Source organism: Necator americanus, chromosome III (genome assembly GCF_031761385.1).
Source record: "Necator americanus strain Aroian chromosome III, whole genome shotgun sequence".
Lineage (NCBI taxonomy): Eukaryota > Metazoa > Nematoda > Chromadorea > Rhabditida > Ancylostomatidae > Necator > Necator americanus.
This window is the reverse complement of record NC_087373.1, coordinates 26,555,324-26,573,070: the sequence shown is the minus strand read 5'-3', so window position 1 is coordinate 26,573,070 and position 17,747 is coordinate 26,555,324. Positions and strand designations below refer to the sequence as shown.

Genomic DNA, 17,747 nt, shown 5'->3' with positions numbered 1-17,747 from the left:
GGACTTTGCCCCGGTTCAAACGCGAAAACTTAGTTCTGATGAGGAAAAACTCTTGTATCCATGCATTGTTAGGACTGATAAGCTGCTGAAATAGAAACTTGTCGTACATAGCTTTTAAGGTAGGTAATTTTGAGAACTAAATAAACTCTTATCCTCCCTCCTTTCCACCCCTTTCTCTGAAAGATTTTGTTTGCTCCAAACGACGTACGCATATATAGGTTTGAAATGTGAGCCGAGTCGCGTTGGCTGTTCTTGTTCTTAAATGCATACGAGTATTCGTCGCTGTTGAACGGAATCAGTAGACAAAAAATTGGAACTCTAGGCTGTTTCTGCGCAGAGTAGACATCGTAGTCGGCTTGAGCGAAGAACCTCAATAAGGCCGCATGAGATGCACTAACAAGGGCAGAACCCACCATCTGAACAAACGTCAATGCGATGAAGGACACGTGGTTTCCCTTGCGCTCCGTCTGTACGGATAAGTAGGTGATGGTCAAAAAGGAGCGTGCCAGAAAAGAGCGCTTGTGTGGGGACACTTGCGAGGTGCAAAGGCCTGGGCGCTGTTCTTTAAAATTGAGTTGGACGGAGTCGACAGCTCCGACTAACCAATTCTCCCGACAACAACTTTTTCTTTTCGAGTTCAGCAGTTTTTTCAACTACTTCTTCATCGAGAAGAGTACCAGATTTTTATAGGGAAAGAAATCTTAAAGATATTAACATACAAGTGGATTTTTTGAATTTTTAGTTTGAGCAATATATTAGAAGGGAAAGGCTAAAAAGGCTAACTTTAATCAACCCGTTTGGGATGTGAGCAATATGTCGTGGCCAAATGCTCATAACAACCATAAACAACAGTTTTTAACCATATAATTAGAAGAGGCAAGTGTAAACCCCAAATTAAAGCGAACCTATCCCCAGGATTCTCTATAAAAACTGAAAAATTGGTGGTTCCATAGGAAAGGAAGAAGGAAATTCGCAAAGTGAATGAAAATGAAATAGACCCATTCCCACTTTTCCGAGAACTAAAAAAAAACCATTTTAAAATTTTATGCATGTATTGGTGAATAACTTAGTCGTGCTGGAAATGAAGCCGACAATTTTCAATTCCCAGTAGAACTTCGCTTTATAATGCGTCTTTTCCATCACTGCGTGTTCAAGCACCGAAGCCAACAACATTTTGTGAAAAAATTGACTTTATTATTACAACTGAAAATTTTGTAGTAGAGAATTGAATTGGCTTTTCTCAAACAGTTAAACAGAAGTTAGAACCCTTTGAAAATGTGGCTACCTCGCCCTTGTAGTTCTTTCCCAACAAGCACATGGATCTGAAGAAAAGCCGAGTTATAAGGTAATGTTCTGATACAAGTTGTTTTTAAAAAATTATAACATAGCTAAAGAATCGCGTACTCACTGACAAAAGTAAAGGTAAATAATTTGAACATTCAAATACTGGTTAGTAAATGTTTTTGTCATGAGTAAATGGACTATGCAATAAAACAATAAAGAAGAATAATAAACAATAAATAAAGAAGAAACAATAAAGAACGAAGGATGAAATGCTAGCAATGGTGAATCCCCTGAGATGCGCGAAAACGTCCAACTTCAAATTAAAAATGTTTGCTGTTCATGAGTGCATTTGTGATCCAGACAATGACTTGCGGGAGACCATCCATTACAACAAGTAAGCGTTTTAACTCTCACAAGCAAGTTTCGTGCCAATTTACCGACCTCGGGGGACGTGACGGCTTCGAGTTCTTGAAGTCGTTGGTGCATCGTATACAGAGGAAATCAACAAAAAGTTTTTACTACAGCCACGAGCATACTTGCATGGTGATACTACATATACTTGTGAATTAACTGTTGTGTTTATTTGTGTTTATTGACCGCGCACATGCAGTGGAAACTCGTAGCACTGCGCTGAACCCGTGTGGAAGGAAAGAAAGTGCTCGAATACACTCTTGGAAGTTTTAAACGGACATGGTTTCAAATCAATTATTTATCGAGAACAGCTGTCTTGGATTGTTCTCAGAAAAAAAGATGTACTCGATAGGTAATTGTCCGACATAATCAGAAATATCTTCAGAATTGTCTCCAGAAACACAACAGTCAACTGAAAGTAAATAAAAAAGGTGTGGGAAGCTGAGTGGGTGTGTCAGTAGAGCATTAAAAGAAAAAAGATGACGTCTTTAACTTTATGGGATTGATGTTCTCATCTCAGCAGTTTTCAGGAATCGGCGGAGCTATAAAGCCGATTTGGCTGCACGAGAAAAAGTGGTCTATGTCAACCGCAAGAAGAACGAATCAATTCTTTGAAGATGAGAGAGCAAAGCTCTTAAGAGAAGAACACCTCCTACAGCACGAACATTCTGAACATGAACTGAAAAGGATCTTTTCCACTTTCTAGTGAACACAGTATGCAGTTTTTATTTTGATGAGATTAGAGCATTTTTTCGGCTCAACATCTACGTGAATGTTTGAGAAAATCTAACGACAAAAAATCTCCTAGAATTAGGAGGAAAAGCAAAATCTGCAAGTTATTTTGAAGAAGGTTTGAAACATTTTTTCAAAGAATTTGAGACCAGATCCCCTCGAAAGGCCAATTCTTTACCTATTACTTTGGAATTCCTTACAAGCACTTTCATTTCCTTTTCCTAACAAAGTATACAATCAAACCAGAACAACAGCACAACAAAAACAAAAGAGGAATAGGCGTGCACAAGAATTACGCTGTGAAATCAAACGAAAACAACACGAAAAAACTCAGCAGTCCAGAGTGGACTTCCACAATTATTAGCGATTAAACGAAGGCGTAAACAAGAAGATGGAGTGCATTTGAAGTTTTTCCACACCCTCTGAAATGGTGGAGCAGAGGTTGGTGGATGTTGTGAACAAAGGAGCAAAGAGGAGGCAAAAAGAGCAAACAATATATCGACTCTGCTGGACGCCGTGAAATAGGTAGTTGCAGCCAGAAACAGTTGTCCTACATAGGGCAACTATTCATGTGCTCTCATGCACAACACCTGTGTGTTAACAGAGGATGAATTATAGGAGAAACTGACGAAAAATATAGTTTATAATAATTAAAATGTCAATTATGAAACAAATTGACGAAGGTAGCATGAATTTAGAGTATAGAATTAGAAATTACGGGTTTTTTTTTTGGGGCAAAAAAGGAGCAGTGCGCTAAAAACTCTTAGTAGATACTAATGTAACGATGTAACTGGTTGAAAAAATGACGCTGATAAATTGTTTCAAAGCTTGCACAGCTGTCGTCAACATCTTCGGAAATTATCTTTTTACGCTCGTTTTGTTAGCAAAAAATAACTTCTTTGACTTTTGTGTTTTCTCCCAATAATTTTCTCAGAGATGGGCCGAATTAATCGATTAACAACGAGATACCGGCCAAGTTAGCATCAGTCTACAAAAAAAATGTAGAAATCTTTTTCTTTACTTTGGAATAATTCTCCGATATTGTCCTTATCTTCTTACTTAAATCTGAATTTGCTTCAATGCATTTCGAATTAATGTGTTTTGCAAATCAGAGCCAAGACCAAGTTAGAAAAATATTTCTGAGGTCGTTAAAGTGTTTGAAATATAAAAGGCTCAATACGTATAGATAATTTATGTAGAAGTCTTAAAATAATTTATGTAGATGCGACGAAAAATGTAAAATAATGTGCATATTGCTCGCTTTGTGAGCTTTGTGAAGGTAGTCTGCTTGTCGCAAAATTTAAGATGGAACATTCTGGAACACGCGCTCGCCTCATCTTCATATTTTAGCCAACACTCCGGGTAGGACCTTCAATTTGCATAACTTGTTCTCGTGTTCCATCGTAACGGCAACTATTTTGCAGTTTGCGTGATAAGAATAAATTCATGTTTCCAGAAGTTTCCCTTAAAAGGAACCTAGGACAAATAAATCGGTTCAAAACAACTTTGTGTTTGCAGGGAAGTCGAAAACAATGAAGAAGAGAAACGCAGTTAGGAATTTTTTTTTTCTCACTTACGTATTCGTACGTACGTAGGAAAATACCCACACATAAACAAAGTACAATGATCATTGAAAAGCGCATCAGCACGCGGTTCACACATTTGAGCAGACAATAGCATGAAAAAAATACGTATCGATTCATCAAAACCATGTTGAGTCTTTATGCCTCGTTTTCGAACTTCGAACACATTCCGAGTCCAATGAATATACGTGGAAAGTATTTGAAGAGATGCTTTACATTTGCTGTTTAAACATCATATCGGGATAGTCGCACACACATAGCGGAATTTCCGCCATGTTTGCACTATGTATGTGTGCCAGTTTGGGATACAAAAAAAACCCCCACAGATACTCACTTCTGCCCTAAAATCCGTTCCCGACGGATTAATCCATCGCAAACTTTGGCAGTGGGGGAAATCAAATTTTTAAAATACCATTCCATATTAAACCAAATGAGCTGCTGATTTCAAGTACACTTCCAGAATTCTGTTTCGAGAAATATATGTAGAGAATTTCTTTGCCATGTTCTCAAGAAGAAGTGGTTCGCTGAGAAAAATTCAGGGCAGGTTTTCTACAGCTAGGAATTTTCAGCATTTATTAACCTTCGATGTTGCACGTTCAACAATATTAAAAAACGACTGATTTTTTCCCTTAAAAGAAAAGTGATAATTTTCAAGCAGAAACGGAGAGAAACTGATTGTTTCATACGAACAGGAATAACCCGCTGCACATGTGTACTTCATGAAATCGGTTGCAAAAAAAGGAGCAAACCGAACTATTTGCTGACTCCTATGACGAACGAGGAAAACCAATCGGAACTCAGTCTAGAACACCCCATTTCCTTTGAATTTAAATCAACTTCAGGAAATTGATGTTTGCGTTAGCGCTAGCACCAGCACCAGCAGCGCCGAATGTCGCGTGTGTATTGATGCGGTAAAAACTGGATTCAAAAAGTGAGCATGAGGCGAAACCGGATCGAGATCCATTTTTACAATATCTGTAGACCTAAAAAAAATCCCATAGTTCTAGACCTGCGCTGCTGATTCCTTACTTTTTGTTTTCAGATAATAAAAACTGAGGTGTGCTCAAACTGGTTGGAGTTCTATGTGATTAATTGCAGCGACAGAATTAAAAAGACATTCAAAATTCAATCCTTCGGATTGGTTGGGTACTCAGGAACATTATTCTCATGAGAGAGGTACAATTATTTGTCATCATGTGCTGAAAATGTACTTTTCCTCCACTTGTTGCGTGCTTTAATGGTCTGAAAAACAAGATTCAATAAAACAGAAAAAAAGGAAATGCAACGCGTAAAACAAGCATTTCTCTTCCAAAAAGTATAAAACGTTTTGTTCGCAGTTTTTTTCCTATGTATAAGCTGCGTTTTTAATTTGAAAAAAACGCTGAGGAGTTGTTCCTCAACTCATTATGTTCACAAATAATAAACTAACCAACTGTCAGTAACTATATGCACATATTTCAAAGGTTTTTGTCCTCTACGTTTCGTTAAGAAAAAATTACTGAATTTGTTTGTTTCCTTGATAATGAAAACAAAAGCGAGCATGATAATTTTCAAAACGACAGAAGAACAATATAGAGATAAGAACGAGCATTCACAGCAATTTTGCCCACTGCAAAAATGAACTTTAAATCGATAGCACAGCAAGGACATCAATGAATTAAATTAGGCAACCGTTAATGTCAAGTAGTCATAATTTCCCTTTCCATGAGAGAAAACAAATAAAAGAAAGGAGAGAATTCTCAATAAAAACAAATTTAATGCATTCAGCATATAAAGAAAAAAATGAAAGATAACAAATAGCAGGGCGAGAAATTACAAGTTCGAGAAGACTGGAATACGGCGGATATTTTAAGCTGAGGACCACATGAAATAACATAGCACTTTGTCCTAAAAATCAGGAGCTTTCGTTATTTGTTTGCTTGTTTAATACTGCACAGACTGAGTTCGTGCGAAACTCAACAAGACGAGAACAACACTTAAAATAAAGAAACTCCTAAGGACCAAGCTAGGGGCCAACGTGTAATCGCGTACTGCACAACAAATCTTTTACAGGCAGTGATCACGATATTGACGATATCTTGAATTGCTGATCTTTCCACGAATGGACAGATCCAGGATGTACATACATAATTCTCAAGTGTGGACCACGTTCAATTCTTAGAAAAGTCCTGAGAACTTAAATGCATTATTTTTAATTACAAATATACATAATTTTCATTAATTTATTATATTACCATTCGATTATATTAGTTTTATTGGGAAAAATTGTGTGTTAAACAGCCTAGCCGGACACCCTTACTGCGGACCTTATCAAGCGATGGAACGTGAGCAACTTCGTTTAACTTCAATAATTCAGCAATCCAACTTATATAACTCTAATAGTATTATAACTGTAATACTCACAGGTGTTGCGCAAACTGCGTCACTTGCACAATCGCAGACGCTTCACGAACTCCTATCGTTTCGTTGTCCGTAATAAGTTGCATAGTTGGAGAAACTGGACCACATAAGGCGGCTTCACATGCTTTTTTTGAATTACTTAGTGGATTAGAGTATGACCACGCCCAAACTCGTACACTCGTACGTACACCCCTATCTAGTCGTGGAAAGATTAAATTGAGACTTTTTAAGCAGTAATTCGATCACGATGAGAAAAAACATTCGTCTATTTTAATCGGTGCAGAAAAAAGTTTCAACAGGTGACAAAAAGGGTCCCCATTGAGATCATCTGATTTCGACTAGTATGTTTTCATTTCAAAAATTTATATTTCATTGATGATGAAGTGCAATTATAACTTGTTGAGACAAATACGGCGTCAAGATCGTGAACTGTCTTTTCTCATTATTTTCCTACTGTCAAGCGCGAAGGGTTTGTAGGTGTCCAGTTATGAGCGATAGATATGTATGTGAAATATTTAGAGGTTAATTGTCCACGAATTCTTTTTTTCCTACCATCTTCCGATCTCAAAAAGGCTAACGTTACACGGTATGAATTTGACTAACACGTGTTCCATACGTTTCATTCAACAGAGGCGGTTGGAGGGGGTTGAAGTCTTTTAATAAAAATCAAATTCAAAAATCTATCAAAATCCTATCGCCATAGTAACACGTCATCGCGGACTACAACGGTTTTCACCGCGAAAAACACCGATTTCGAGACATTTGAGAACGATACTCTTTTGAAACACATTTAAACAGAAGTCTAGCAGAGGTAGTGTCGAGAATATTGAGCATCAATGGAATGTGTTTCACAAAGAACAACTGCGCAGGACAGGAAGAACGAACGAATGCTCGCGAAGATTCGGCGACGATCAATAAAATGCGATCGGGGTGGGTTTTGCGTGGACAGCCGTCCGCTGGAGTAAAGTGACCTCGATGTCCTCTCCGAATTCGGGATTGCGAAGCTGTAGGTGGCGATGAAACGCGTGAGACGTTTCCGTCAATACTGGATGGCGTTCAAATGCTTATATTTAACACAGATTTACGTCCAACAGATATTGTTTATTATCCAAGACTAATTCTGGATGTTGTCATGATGTGATTGCATTTATTATAGCGATAGCGAACGTGCGAATATTTCCAGACGAAGAGGGAATTGGTTGCCGTTAAGACGATAAACTACGCGTCGTTAATGTAATTTGGAAAACGAAAGCAGCAACGGCTTTCCTGGGACTGAATAGGATTTACAACGCATCCATGCAAATCTCCGTCACATGAGTATTATTGTTTTCCTACATATGCACGGCTTTACAACCAGGCATATATTCTCAAAGGGTGACAATTAGGAGACCGCAATATTAGAACTTTTGGAGGGAAAAGGGACATAATTAGGGAAAAAGGAACAGTAATAATTAGCACTTTCTTTCATATATTATTTTCAGAATTGCTAACTCAACAAACAGAAGCAAGTAATGTTAGCTAAAGCGTAACGTAGCGTAAATAACACAACATACGCGAAAATATAAAATGCTGAATTGCAAGGAGAGTTCACAGATAGAAGAACGATCTACTGCAAACAGAAATGTTTCACTAACAATCCACAATACCTCAGAAATCTCAAGAGCACACAGTTTTTAAATTCTCATCTTGAGACACACAACACGTTCCGATGGTTTATGAAACTCCTTTGCAACAATTCAATATTCAAACATGTCGCGCATCGCCGGAGGCAGTCTGGCACTAAATTTTCGACGTAGGATTTTTACACGAATATAAGGAGGATAGAGAGGTGTAGCTCAGGAGTACGAGGACGATCACGCTCAATTTTTCCCACAAATACGCAAGAGCGCTCTCATAGTAGTTCAGTGTGCTTCCATCTCGCTAACGATGCAACTTATGTATTACGAGATAAAAAGCGGGCGATTCCATATACGTCCAGCATTCGCAATCGAATTAATATAACTCTAATAAGCAGCTGCTGCTGGCCCATACGCAAAATTGCCCACGCTATATGCTCACGGATATTTCTGGATTTCTAGGGAAAGGAAGTGAGCGCGATCCTTCTCATATTCGTGATCTACACTATCTATGCGTGAGGAGATCCCAACGTCGAGGATTTCGTGATGCAGTGCCTTTGCACGAGCTTCTTCGGGATGTCAAGTAGAAGTGATCACGATAATTTTCTTCTACACACCCCTGAAACATATCAGTCGATTTCTACCCTAATTCCTTATAATATCGCCTCTGAAATTGAATTTGCTCTAGAAACACCATTTTCTTTTAATAATGAAAAAATCATTTGTTGGGAATTTGATGGAATGATTAATGAAATTCAGGTCTCGATAAAGAACCGTGATCAACTAACAACTCTGATTTAATGAATCAATTTCTGATTTCGACTTTCTCGAAAGTGCCATGTTGTTTTGACCTACAACCCAGCAACATAAAACCATTAATTGAAGACAGGTGTCAAAGTGACATTTATGTACCCACACAAGATAACTTCGCTTTATCGAAGCTCTGGGAAAAAAAGTAACACGCCATAGTATACGCAGCAGGCATGTACACAGGTGGCGCTGTTGGATTCGACTAATCTCGAGATTTTTGAAATACACCTATGCACAGCAAAACTATGTAGAATACAAAGTGATTCACTATTGTTTTTGTATTAGATAACAATATGATGATGAGCAGGATAGACACGTATGGAATTTCACGAAAGAGTGACTGAGGTAATCTCAGTGTTCGCAGTCATAACTCACTTTTCCTTTTGCGAACCTTTAAGACTCTCATTTTTCACCATATGGAGTGGTGAAAAAGTTGTTCGCGTTTTTCTTTCGTTTTTCATTTCATGCGAAGCCTACAGAGAAGAATACTCTTATCTTAGGTATTGTGCACAACAATGCACTGTTTACTGTACGCAGTTAATTTTATTTGTAAGTTGTTAGATGCAATCCCTATGATGTCTTTTCGTGATACACTGCTTTCAATATGACTTCCCTGGCACGAAAAGTAAATTCCGAATCCGTTCCAAAAAATAATGAAATTTGGACGTGCACATTCGCTGCCAAGGCTTTTTTTCTGCAAATTTTTTATTAGGAAGGTTCTCTTTAAAGTAAATGGTAGACTTCTCAAATTTTTCAGTTTGTCCAAGAGAACACAAAGATATCATAAAATCGAGCGGGCTTAATTTCAGTTGAACAACCTTATTTTTCTAAATTAATAAAACTTCTGTCAACATGGTTTCTGTTCAATTGTTCTATGCATCTTCGTTTTTATTCGGAAGGTATTCCTAATGTATTCGAATGTTTATCACTTACACCTAACGACTTTTGCAGTTACATAATCTCCTTTCCTAGAATGCTCGAAACATCTGTTTTGGGCTTTCATGGTTTTGAAGCCCGTCATCATTTTTTATATTTATATTGAAAAAATGTTATCATATCTACAGTACATATCTTTGAGATTGCCTTTTTAAGCAATTGAAATAAACACAATGTAGGACGTCTGCGTAACTGTTGAGAATGTTTAAATTCGATGTGCGTGTTGTTCCACGCATGCGAATAGCCGACATCCCTGAGCTGTTAACGGAGTAAGTCCATACATGAAACCTTCAGGACGTATGGATGATTTGTTCGGTTTCGGCTCTCCTTCATTATACTGGCTTTTGGTTGGATCGACTTCATCTCTTCGAAAGGCACCATGAATGATCAGAACCGGATTTCCAGTCCATTCATTATTATTCATCTTCACCGCCACAAACAAACGTTTTCTTTGATGCTTCCCTTCTCCACAAGAATATATGAGTACACTGACAATTTCCGCATGAATTTGGTCATTGCTAATTGTAAGCTCATTCATCGAATAACCTTGCGAATGGTGCTCTAATATCCAAGAAGAAAAGAACAGAAGGGATGGTTTCTTATTATTTGTCTGGTGGACTCCTTTCTCTTTACTAAATCAACATATGTGACATTATTCGTCCAAAAAGCAACGGTCTCCTAACCTATACCGGATTTTCTACAAGCTAACGAATATTGCCGTTCTTAAATTATGGAAGAATCGGAAACATTTCTTTTCAAAAGAAATCCTTGAAGGCATCACCCCGCGAATCTGCGGTTTCAGGTGGGTTATGCCTAAACGGGATCATAGATTATGGGGAGGAGGGTGATTCCGTCCATTTCTTCCTAATTGCCGTAAAAACGGTCCGGATGATCCTGAGCGTGCACAGGGCTGGCGCGCTCCAGTCGAACTCGTTGTAGAAAATAGCCTCCCGGAACGCCACTTCCAGGCCGCCGTAAAAAGCCGCCACTTCCGGGCCGCTTTTTACGGCAATTAGGAAGAAATAGACGGAATCACCCTCCTCTCCATAATCTGCGACCCCGTATAGGCATAATCCATCTGAAACCCGCACCACCCCAGATTCGTGGGGTGATGCCTTTAATGAATTCTTAGAAAAATCTCTTGACAAGCACTATTTGAGGTTTAACCTTTGATACAAAGATGGGCTCCGTCAGTGATCCAGCGTAGGAACTGCATTCTTCGCAAGAGCAACGGGGGTTTTTGCTTGCTTCGAAACTTACTGTCATCGTTGATTGCTTGGAGGTATTCGCAGAGCAATGACAACGTTGGTGAACCGAACAGAAAACTGTTCTAATGCCAACAACGGGTGACTACCGGCAACAAATAACGGGATTCTACAAAGCGATTCTGATATTCCTTACTCCTTCCACAACGAAAAATCATAATCATGATATATAATAACGGGCTTATTCTGTCACATGTGTGTGTGCCGGTCACGAAATTCAAAAAGAAAGGTGCGACGAGTCCACCGGCGTCGAGTTGTTGCCTCGACGCTAGCAGGCTATAAAATGGGGTGTGACGGGTCCACCGGCGCCAGATACCTATAGGAGGGGGTGCGACAGGGCCACCGGTGCCAGATGCCTATAGAAGGGGGCGCGACGGGTCCATCGGCGTCGAATTGGTGCGCCTGCTCCAGATAGCTATAACGTGGGGTGAGACGGGTCCAGCGGCGTCGGATTGGTGTGCCACCGTCAGATACCTATAAAATGGGTTGCGTCGGGTCCACCGGCGTCGGATTGGTGCGCCGGCGCTAGAGAGTTAGAAAATGGGGTGCGATGGGTCCCACGGCGTCGAACTGGTGCGCAATAACTTCGCGTGCATGTCGCAAAAGATAAATGGTTAAAGCCGTTTTATAGCCGTGACCACTGCGCTCGTTGCTTTTCACCTTCATGACTCCGCGTATCTATTTCTTTCTTCGTTCGCCTCAAGTTGGTACCATGCCGTTCTCAGAAAGTGGAAACACGCACGCAAACGGCTGCTTAAATAATGGCAAGCTGTTTATGTGATCTGACGTGGAACGTTATCTTTATCAGTAGGAAGATGTCTTTCACGTCATTTTATGTTAAAACATCATTCTGTGATAACTATTGGGGGAAATCAGGAGGAATACCCATACTTCGAGTAATGCTTTCAAATTGTATCTATATTATTCTGGCATCGAAGGAGTGTTTGTAGCTGATGGTAGAATATTCTCCAAATGTAAAATTGACGCATTTGGAAGGAAAACTCCGTAATCTTTAATCCGTAATTTATAATATAAAGAAGAGAAGGAAACCGTTGTTAAAAAAAACGCAAATCTCATTTTACAGAAAACACCACTACTATCAACTTTCATTGGTCAGTGAAGGGGAGCGAAGCTAAAACCACCGAAAGTCTGAAGTCCGGCTTTAGCCGGACGCTAAGACTGGTATATAATAACGGACTTGTTCTGTCACGTAGGTGTATGTGTGTGTTTGTGTGTGTGTCACGAAATTCAAAGAGGGGGGTGCGACGGGTCCACCGACGCCAGATACCTATAGAAGCGGGTGCAAGGGGTCCACCTGCGCAGGATGCCTATAGAAGGGGGTGCGAGGGGTCCACCGACGATAGATATCTATAGAAGAAGGTGCGGCGGGTCCACTAGCGCCAGATACCTATAGAAGGGGGTGTGACGGGTCCACTGGCGCCAGATACCTATAGAAGCGGGTGCGAGGGGTCCACCTGCACAGGATACCTATAGAAGAGGATGTGACGGGTCCACCGGCAATAGATGTCTATAGGAGAAGGTGCGACGGGTCCATTGGCGCCAGATACCTATAGAAGGAGGTGTGACGGGTCCACCGACGCCAGATACCTATAGAAGCGGGTGCGAGGGGTCCACTGGCGCAAGATACCTATAGAAGAGGATGTGACGGGTCCACCGGCGATAGATATCTATAGAATAAGGTGCGACGGGTCCATTGGCACCAGATACCTATAGAAGAAGGTGTGACGGGTCCACTGGCGCCAGGTACCTATTGAAGCGGGTGCAACGAGTCCAAGGGCGTCGGATTGGCGCGCCGGCACCATATAGCTACAGAAGAGGGAGCGAAGGGTCTCGCGGCATCAAAATGCTGCCGCGTTAACTTCATGTGCATGTCGGAAAAGGTAAATGGGATGTTTCATAGCCGTGGCCACCAGGCGCTTTGCTTTTCAGCTTTAAGACTCCTCCGCGCGTCTATTTCCTTCTTCGTTCGTCTCAATTTAGTAGCATGCCGTTCTCAGAAAGTGGAAACACGCACGCAAACGGCTGCTTAAATAATGGCAAGCTGTTTATGTGATCTGACGTGGAACGTTATCTTTATCAGTAGGAAGATGTCTTTCACGTCATTTTATGTTAAAACATCATTCTGTGATAACTATTGGGGGAAATCAGGAGGAATACCCATACTTCGAGTAATGCTTTCAAATTGTATCTATATTATTCTGGCATCGAAGGAGTGTTTGTAGCTGATGGTAGAATATTCTCCAAATGTAAAATTGACGCATTTGGAAGGAAAACTCCGTAATCTTTAATCCGTAATTTATAATATAAAGAAGAGAAGGAAACCGCTGTTAAAAAAAAACGCAAATCTCATTTTACAGAAAACACCACTACTATCAACTTTCATTGGTCAGTGAAGGGGAGCGAAGCTAAAACCACCGAAAGTCTGAAGTCCGGCTTTAGCCGGACGCTAAGACTGGTATATAATAACGGACTTGTTCTGTCACGTAGGTGTATGTGTGTGTTTGTGTGTGTGTCACGAAATTCAAAGAGGGGGGTGCGACGGGTCCACCGACGCCAGATACCTATAGAAGCGGGTGCAAGGGGTCCACCTGCGCAGGATGCCTATAGAAGGGGGTGCGAGGGGTCCACCGACGATAGATATCTATAGAAGAAGGTGCGGCGGGTCCACTAGCGCCAGATACCTATAGAAGGGGGTGTGACGGGTCCACTGGCGCCAGATACCTATAGAAGCGGGTGCGAGGGGTCCACTGGCGCAAGATACCTATAGAAGAGGATGTGACGGGTCCACCGGCGATAGATATCTATAGAATAAGGTGCGACGGGTCCATTGGCACCAGATACCTATAGAAGAAGGTGTGACGGGTCCACTGGCGCCAGGTACCTATTGAAGCGGGTGCAACGAGTCCAAGGGCGTCGGATTGGCGCGCCGGCACCATATAGCTACAGAAGAGGGAGCGAAGGGTCTCGCGGCATCAAAATGCTGCCGCGTTAACTTCATGTGCATGTCGGAAAAGGTAAATGGTAGATGTTTCATAGCCGTGGCCACCAGGCGCTTTGCTTTTCAGCTTTAAGACTCCTCCGCGCGTCTATTTCCTTCTTCGTTCGTCTCAATTTAGTAGCATGCCGTTCTCAGAAAGTGGAAACACGCACGCAAACGGCTGCTTAAATAATGGCAAGCTGTTTATGTGATCTGACGTGGAACGTTATCTTTATCAGTAGGAAGATGTCTTTCACGTCATTTTATGTTAAAACATCATTCTGTGATAACTATTGGGGGAAATCAGGAGGAATACCCATACTTCGAGTAATGCTTTCAAATTGTATCTATATTATTCTGGCATCGAAGGAGTGTTTGTAGCTGATGGTAGAATATTCTCCAAATGTAAAATTGACGCATTTGGAAGGAAAACTCCGTAATCTTTAATCCGTAATTTATAATATAAAGAAGAGAAGGAAACCGCTGTTAAAAAAAAACGCAAATCTCATTTTACAGAAAACACCACTACTATCAACTTTCATTGGTCAGTGAAGGGGAGCGAAGCTAAAACCACCGAAAGTCTGAAGTCCGGCTTTAGCCGGACGCTAAGACTGGTATATAATAACGGACTTGTTCTGTCACGTAGGTGTATGTGTGTGTGTTTGTGTGTGTGTCACGAAATTCAAAGAGGGGGGTGCGACGGGTCCACCGACGCCAGATACCTATAGAAGCGGGTGCAAGGGGTCCACCTGCGCAGGATGCCTATAGAAGGGGGTGCGAGGGGTCCACCGACGATAGATATCTATAGAAGAAGGTGCGGCGGGTCCACTAGCGCCAGATACCTATAGAAGGGGGGTGGTCTATAGAAGGAGGTGTGACGGGTCCACCGACGCCAGATACCTATAGAAGCGGGTGCGAGGGGTCCACTGGCGCAAGATACCTATAGAAGAGGATGTGACGGGTCCACCGGCGATAGATATCTATAGAATAAGGTGCGACGGGTCCATTGGCACCAGATACCTATAGAAGAAGGTGTGACGGGTCCACTGGCGCCAGGTACCTATTGAAGCGGGTGCAACGAGTCCAAGGGCGTCGGATTGGCGCGCCGGCACCATATAGCTACAGAAGAGGGAGCGAAGGGTCTCGCGGCATCAAAATGCTGCCGCGTTAACTTCATGTGCATGTCGGAAAAGGTAAATGGGATGTTTCATAGCCGTGGCCACCAGGCGCTTTGCTTTTCAGCTTTAAGACTCCTCCGCGCGTCTATTTCCTTCTTCGTTCGTCTCAATTTAGTAGCATGCCGTTCTCAGAAAGTGGAAATACGCATGCAAACGGCTGCTTAAATAATGGCAAGCTGTTTATGTGATCTGACGTAGAACGTTATCTTTATCGTTGTATAAAGTCTTTCACGTCATTTTGTGCTTAAACATGGTTCATTGATAACTGTTGGAGGGAAACAGGAGGATAACCCAAATTTCGAGTAATACTTTCCAATTGTGTCTATATTGTATTGGTATCGACGGGATGTTCCAAGCTGAAGTTCGAATGTTCTCCAAATGAGCTAGAGCTGACGCGTTTAGAACGAAGACTATGAAACATTTCGCCTTTAGTTATAATATAAAAAAGGAATAAAGATTGTTGGAGACTCAGAAGTCCTATTTCATAGAAAATGGTTCTAATATTAATTTCCGTTGATCAGTCAAGGCGAGCGAAGCAAACACCACAGAAAGTGTGAAGTCCGGCTTTAGCCGGACGTTCAGACTGGTTACAAAATAAGTAATATACAGACATGAGACTGTAGAAGTCGTCACAAGCAATAGGTAAAATGAAATCATCAACGAGAAAGGAAAAGTATGCGTGTAGGCTAAAGGCCACATCCAAATATTTGTTTTGTGTAGTCTTTGGAAGCTTCCATGGAATGGATGCATTGTTTACACAGCCAATTAGAGTACGTAAGACAAAATAGCACCACAAAATAACCGAATAGATCATCTTCTGAGAATTTTCGGACACTATTCCAGCGATTGTGTTTTGCGTCTGGAACGAAAACAGAAAGTGATTAGTAAAAAAGATACATGGAGGCTGTCACAACACTTAAGTCTGAAGATCTTAAGATTAAGAGTCTGAATTGAGAATAACACTGACTTCTTTGCACTTGACAGGACAAGGTTGCCTTGCTCTATTTATATTCTTAAAGGCACCACCCCACGAATCTGACACGGTACGATTTTCAGATAGAGTATTCGTATACGGGATCGTAGATTATGGAGAAGGCGATGATTCCGTCCATTTTCCCCTTCTTTTATGCGTGGAAACGGATGACCCCGCTATGCTGCTTCTTATGACGGTATATGTTGCAATGCGCAACTTTTGCGCTCCTCTCAACCCCGCCAGGCCTGCGATTCGTCGAAAACCCATTCGAAATAATCTCAGGGAGGGGCAAGGGTGGCGCCATGCAATTGAGGATGTCGTAAGAAACGGCATTCCGGGGTTGTCCGTTTCTAATGATACAGGGAGAAATGGACGGAACCTCCATAATCTACGATTCCGCATACGAATACTCTACCTGAAATCCGTACCACCTCAGATCCGTGAGCTGATGCCTTCAAGCCATGAGTTTCTTCCTCCAAACGGAACCCGCACCATCAACCTGGAAACTCATAGTGACAACCCACCCATAACTGCATATCGATGAAGTAGTGGAAGCGAAATGAATGAAACTAAAGTAAAAGTTGGCTCTTGAAGAATAATGATAGTAGTTTTTAGTTGACCCGGACAGCATAGATTTTCAAAGGAACTCATCACGGAGCAGAAACCATTTATGGATGGATCCACCAATTTTCTCTGGTAGTCTGAACAGATTTTAAATCTGCTTATCTTAAATGAATCGTTCAAATTATATCACTCACATGGCAATGTTCTTTAAGATTATTATGTGATGAAATTGAATGCTCAATTTCCTTGACTTGTCGGGAAAAAAGGGGAATGGGAAAGGGAATCGTCGTATCGGATTCCCTATTAAAAACCTAATAACGTGTAACGTCTGCGACAACAGGTATACGCGCTGCGTCTACCTACGATGAGGGAGCAACCTATGGGTTGCTGACGCGGTCCGTTGATTATTCACTGCATGACATGACACCTCAACTTGGTAACATGCCTTCTTCAGAAAGTGGAAACATGAATGAAACCCGCTGCTCAAATAGTGCCCAACAGTTTACATGATGTGACGTGGAACGTTATCTTTATCAGTACGATGATGTAGTTCACGTCATTTTATGTTAAAACATCATTATGTGACAACTGTTGGGGAAATAGGAAGAAAACCCATACTTAGGGTAATGCTTTCAAATTGTGTCTGTATTATGTTGGTAGCGAAGGAGTATTTACAGCTGACCTTTGAATGATCTCCAATTGTGGAACATTTAGAAAGAAATCTAAGAAATCTTGCCCCTATGTTTTTATAAAAAAAAAAGTAGAAAGCATTATTAGAAAGCCACCAACCTAATTTCGCAGAAAATGCCACTACTATTAATTTCCATTGATCAGTGAAGGAGAGCAGAGCGAACACCATAGAAAGTCTGAAGTTCGGCTTTAGCCGGACGTTTGCACATATATACACATGCAAAATCTGTTATAATACAACATTATGATTTGTATAATTACAGAAATCAATATTTCATTTGTGCGGTAAGTCCTATTCTAAGCTTGC

General features: G+C 41.1%; 3 protein-coding genes across 4 annotated transcripts; all 3 read right to left on the bottom strand.

Annotated features, from left to right (window-relative positions):
• Nucleotides 1-9,977: 9,977 nt before the first annotated feature.
• RB195_011022 (uncharacterized protein) lies at nt 9,978-10,310 on the bottom strand (the record flags this gene model as incomplete). Its single annotated transcript, XM_064192269.1, has 1 exon — nt 9,978-10,310. One exon carries the CDS (start codon nt 10,308-10,310, stop codon nt 9,978-9,980), a length of 333 nt encoding a protein of 110 aa, XP_064049852.1.
• Nucleotides 10,311-15,730: 5,420 nt separating this feature from the next.
• RB195_011021 (uncharacterized protein) lies at nt 15,731-16,722 on the bottom strand (the record flags this gene model as incomplete). Its single annotated transcript, XM_064192268.1, has 4 exons — nt 15,731-16,072; nt 16,181-16,248; nt 16,602-16,638; nt 16,711-16,722. The coding sequence occupies 4 exons, from the start codon at nt 16,720-16,722 to the stop codon at nt 15,731-15,733; spliced, it is 459 nt and encodes a 152-aa protein (XP_064049851.1).
• A 101-nt stretch (nt 16,723-16,823) lies between these two features.
• Nucleotides 16,824-17,609, bottom strand: RB195_011020 (uncharacterized protein; the record flags this gene model as incomplete). 2 transcript variants are annotated; one of them, XM_064192266.1, is made up of 4 exons in its annotated part: nt 16,824-16,887; nt 16,945-17,050; nt 17,114-17,161; nt 17,540-17,609. In XM_064192266.1, the coding sequence occupies 4 exons, from the start codon at nt 17,607-17,609 to the stop codon at nt 16,824-16,826; spliced, it is 288 nt and encodes a 95-aa protein (XP_064049849.1). The 2 variants fall into 2 exon arrangements, with proteins under 2 accessions (XP_064049849.1, XP_064049850.1); XM_064192267.1 differs by having other exon boundaries at nt 16,855-16,887; nt 17,110-17,161.
• Between the last annotated feature and the right edge of the window lie 138 nt (nt 17,610-17,747).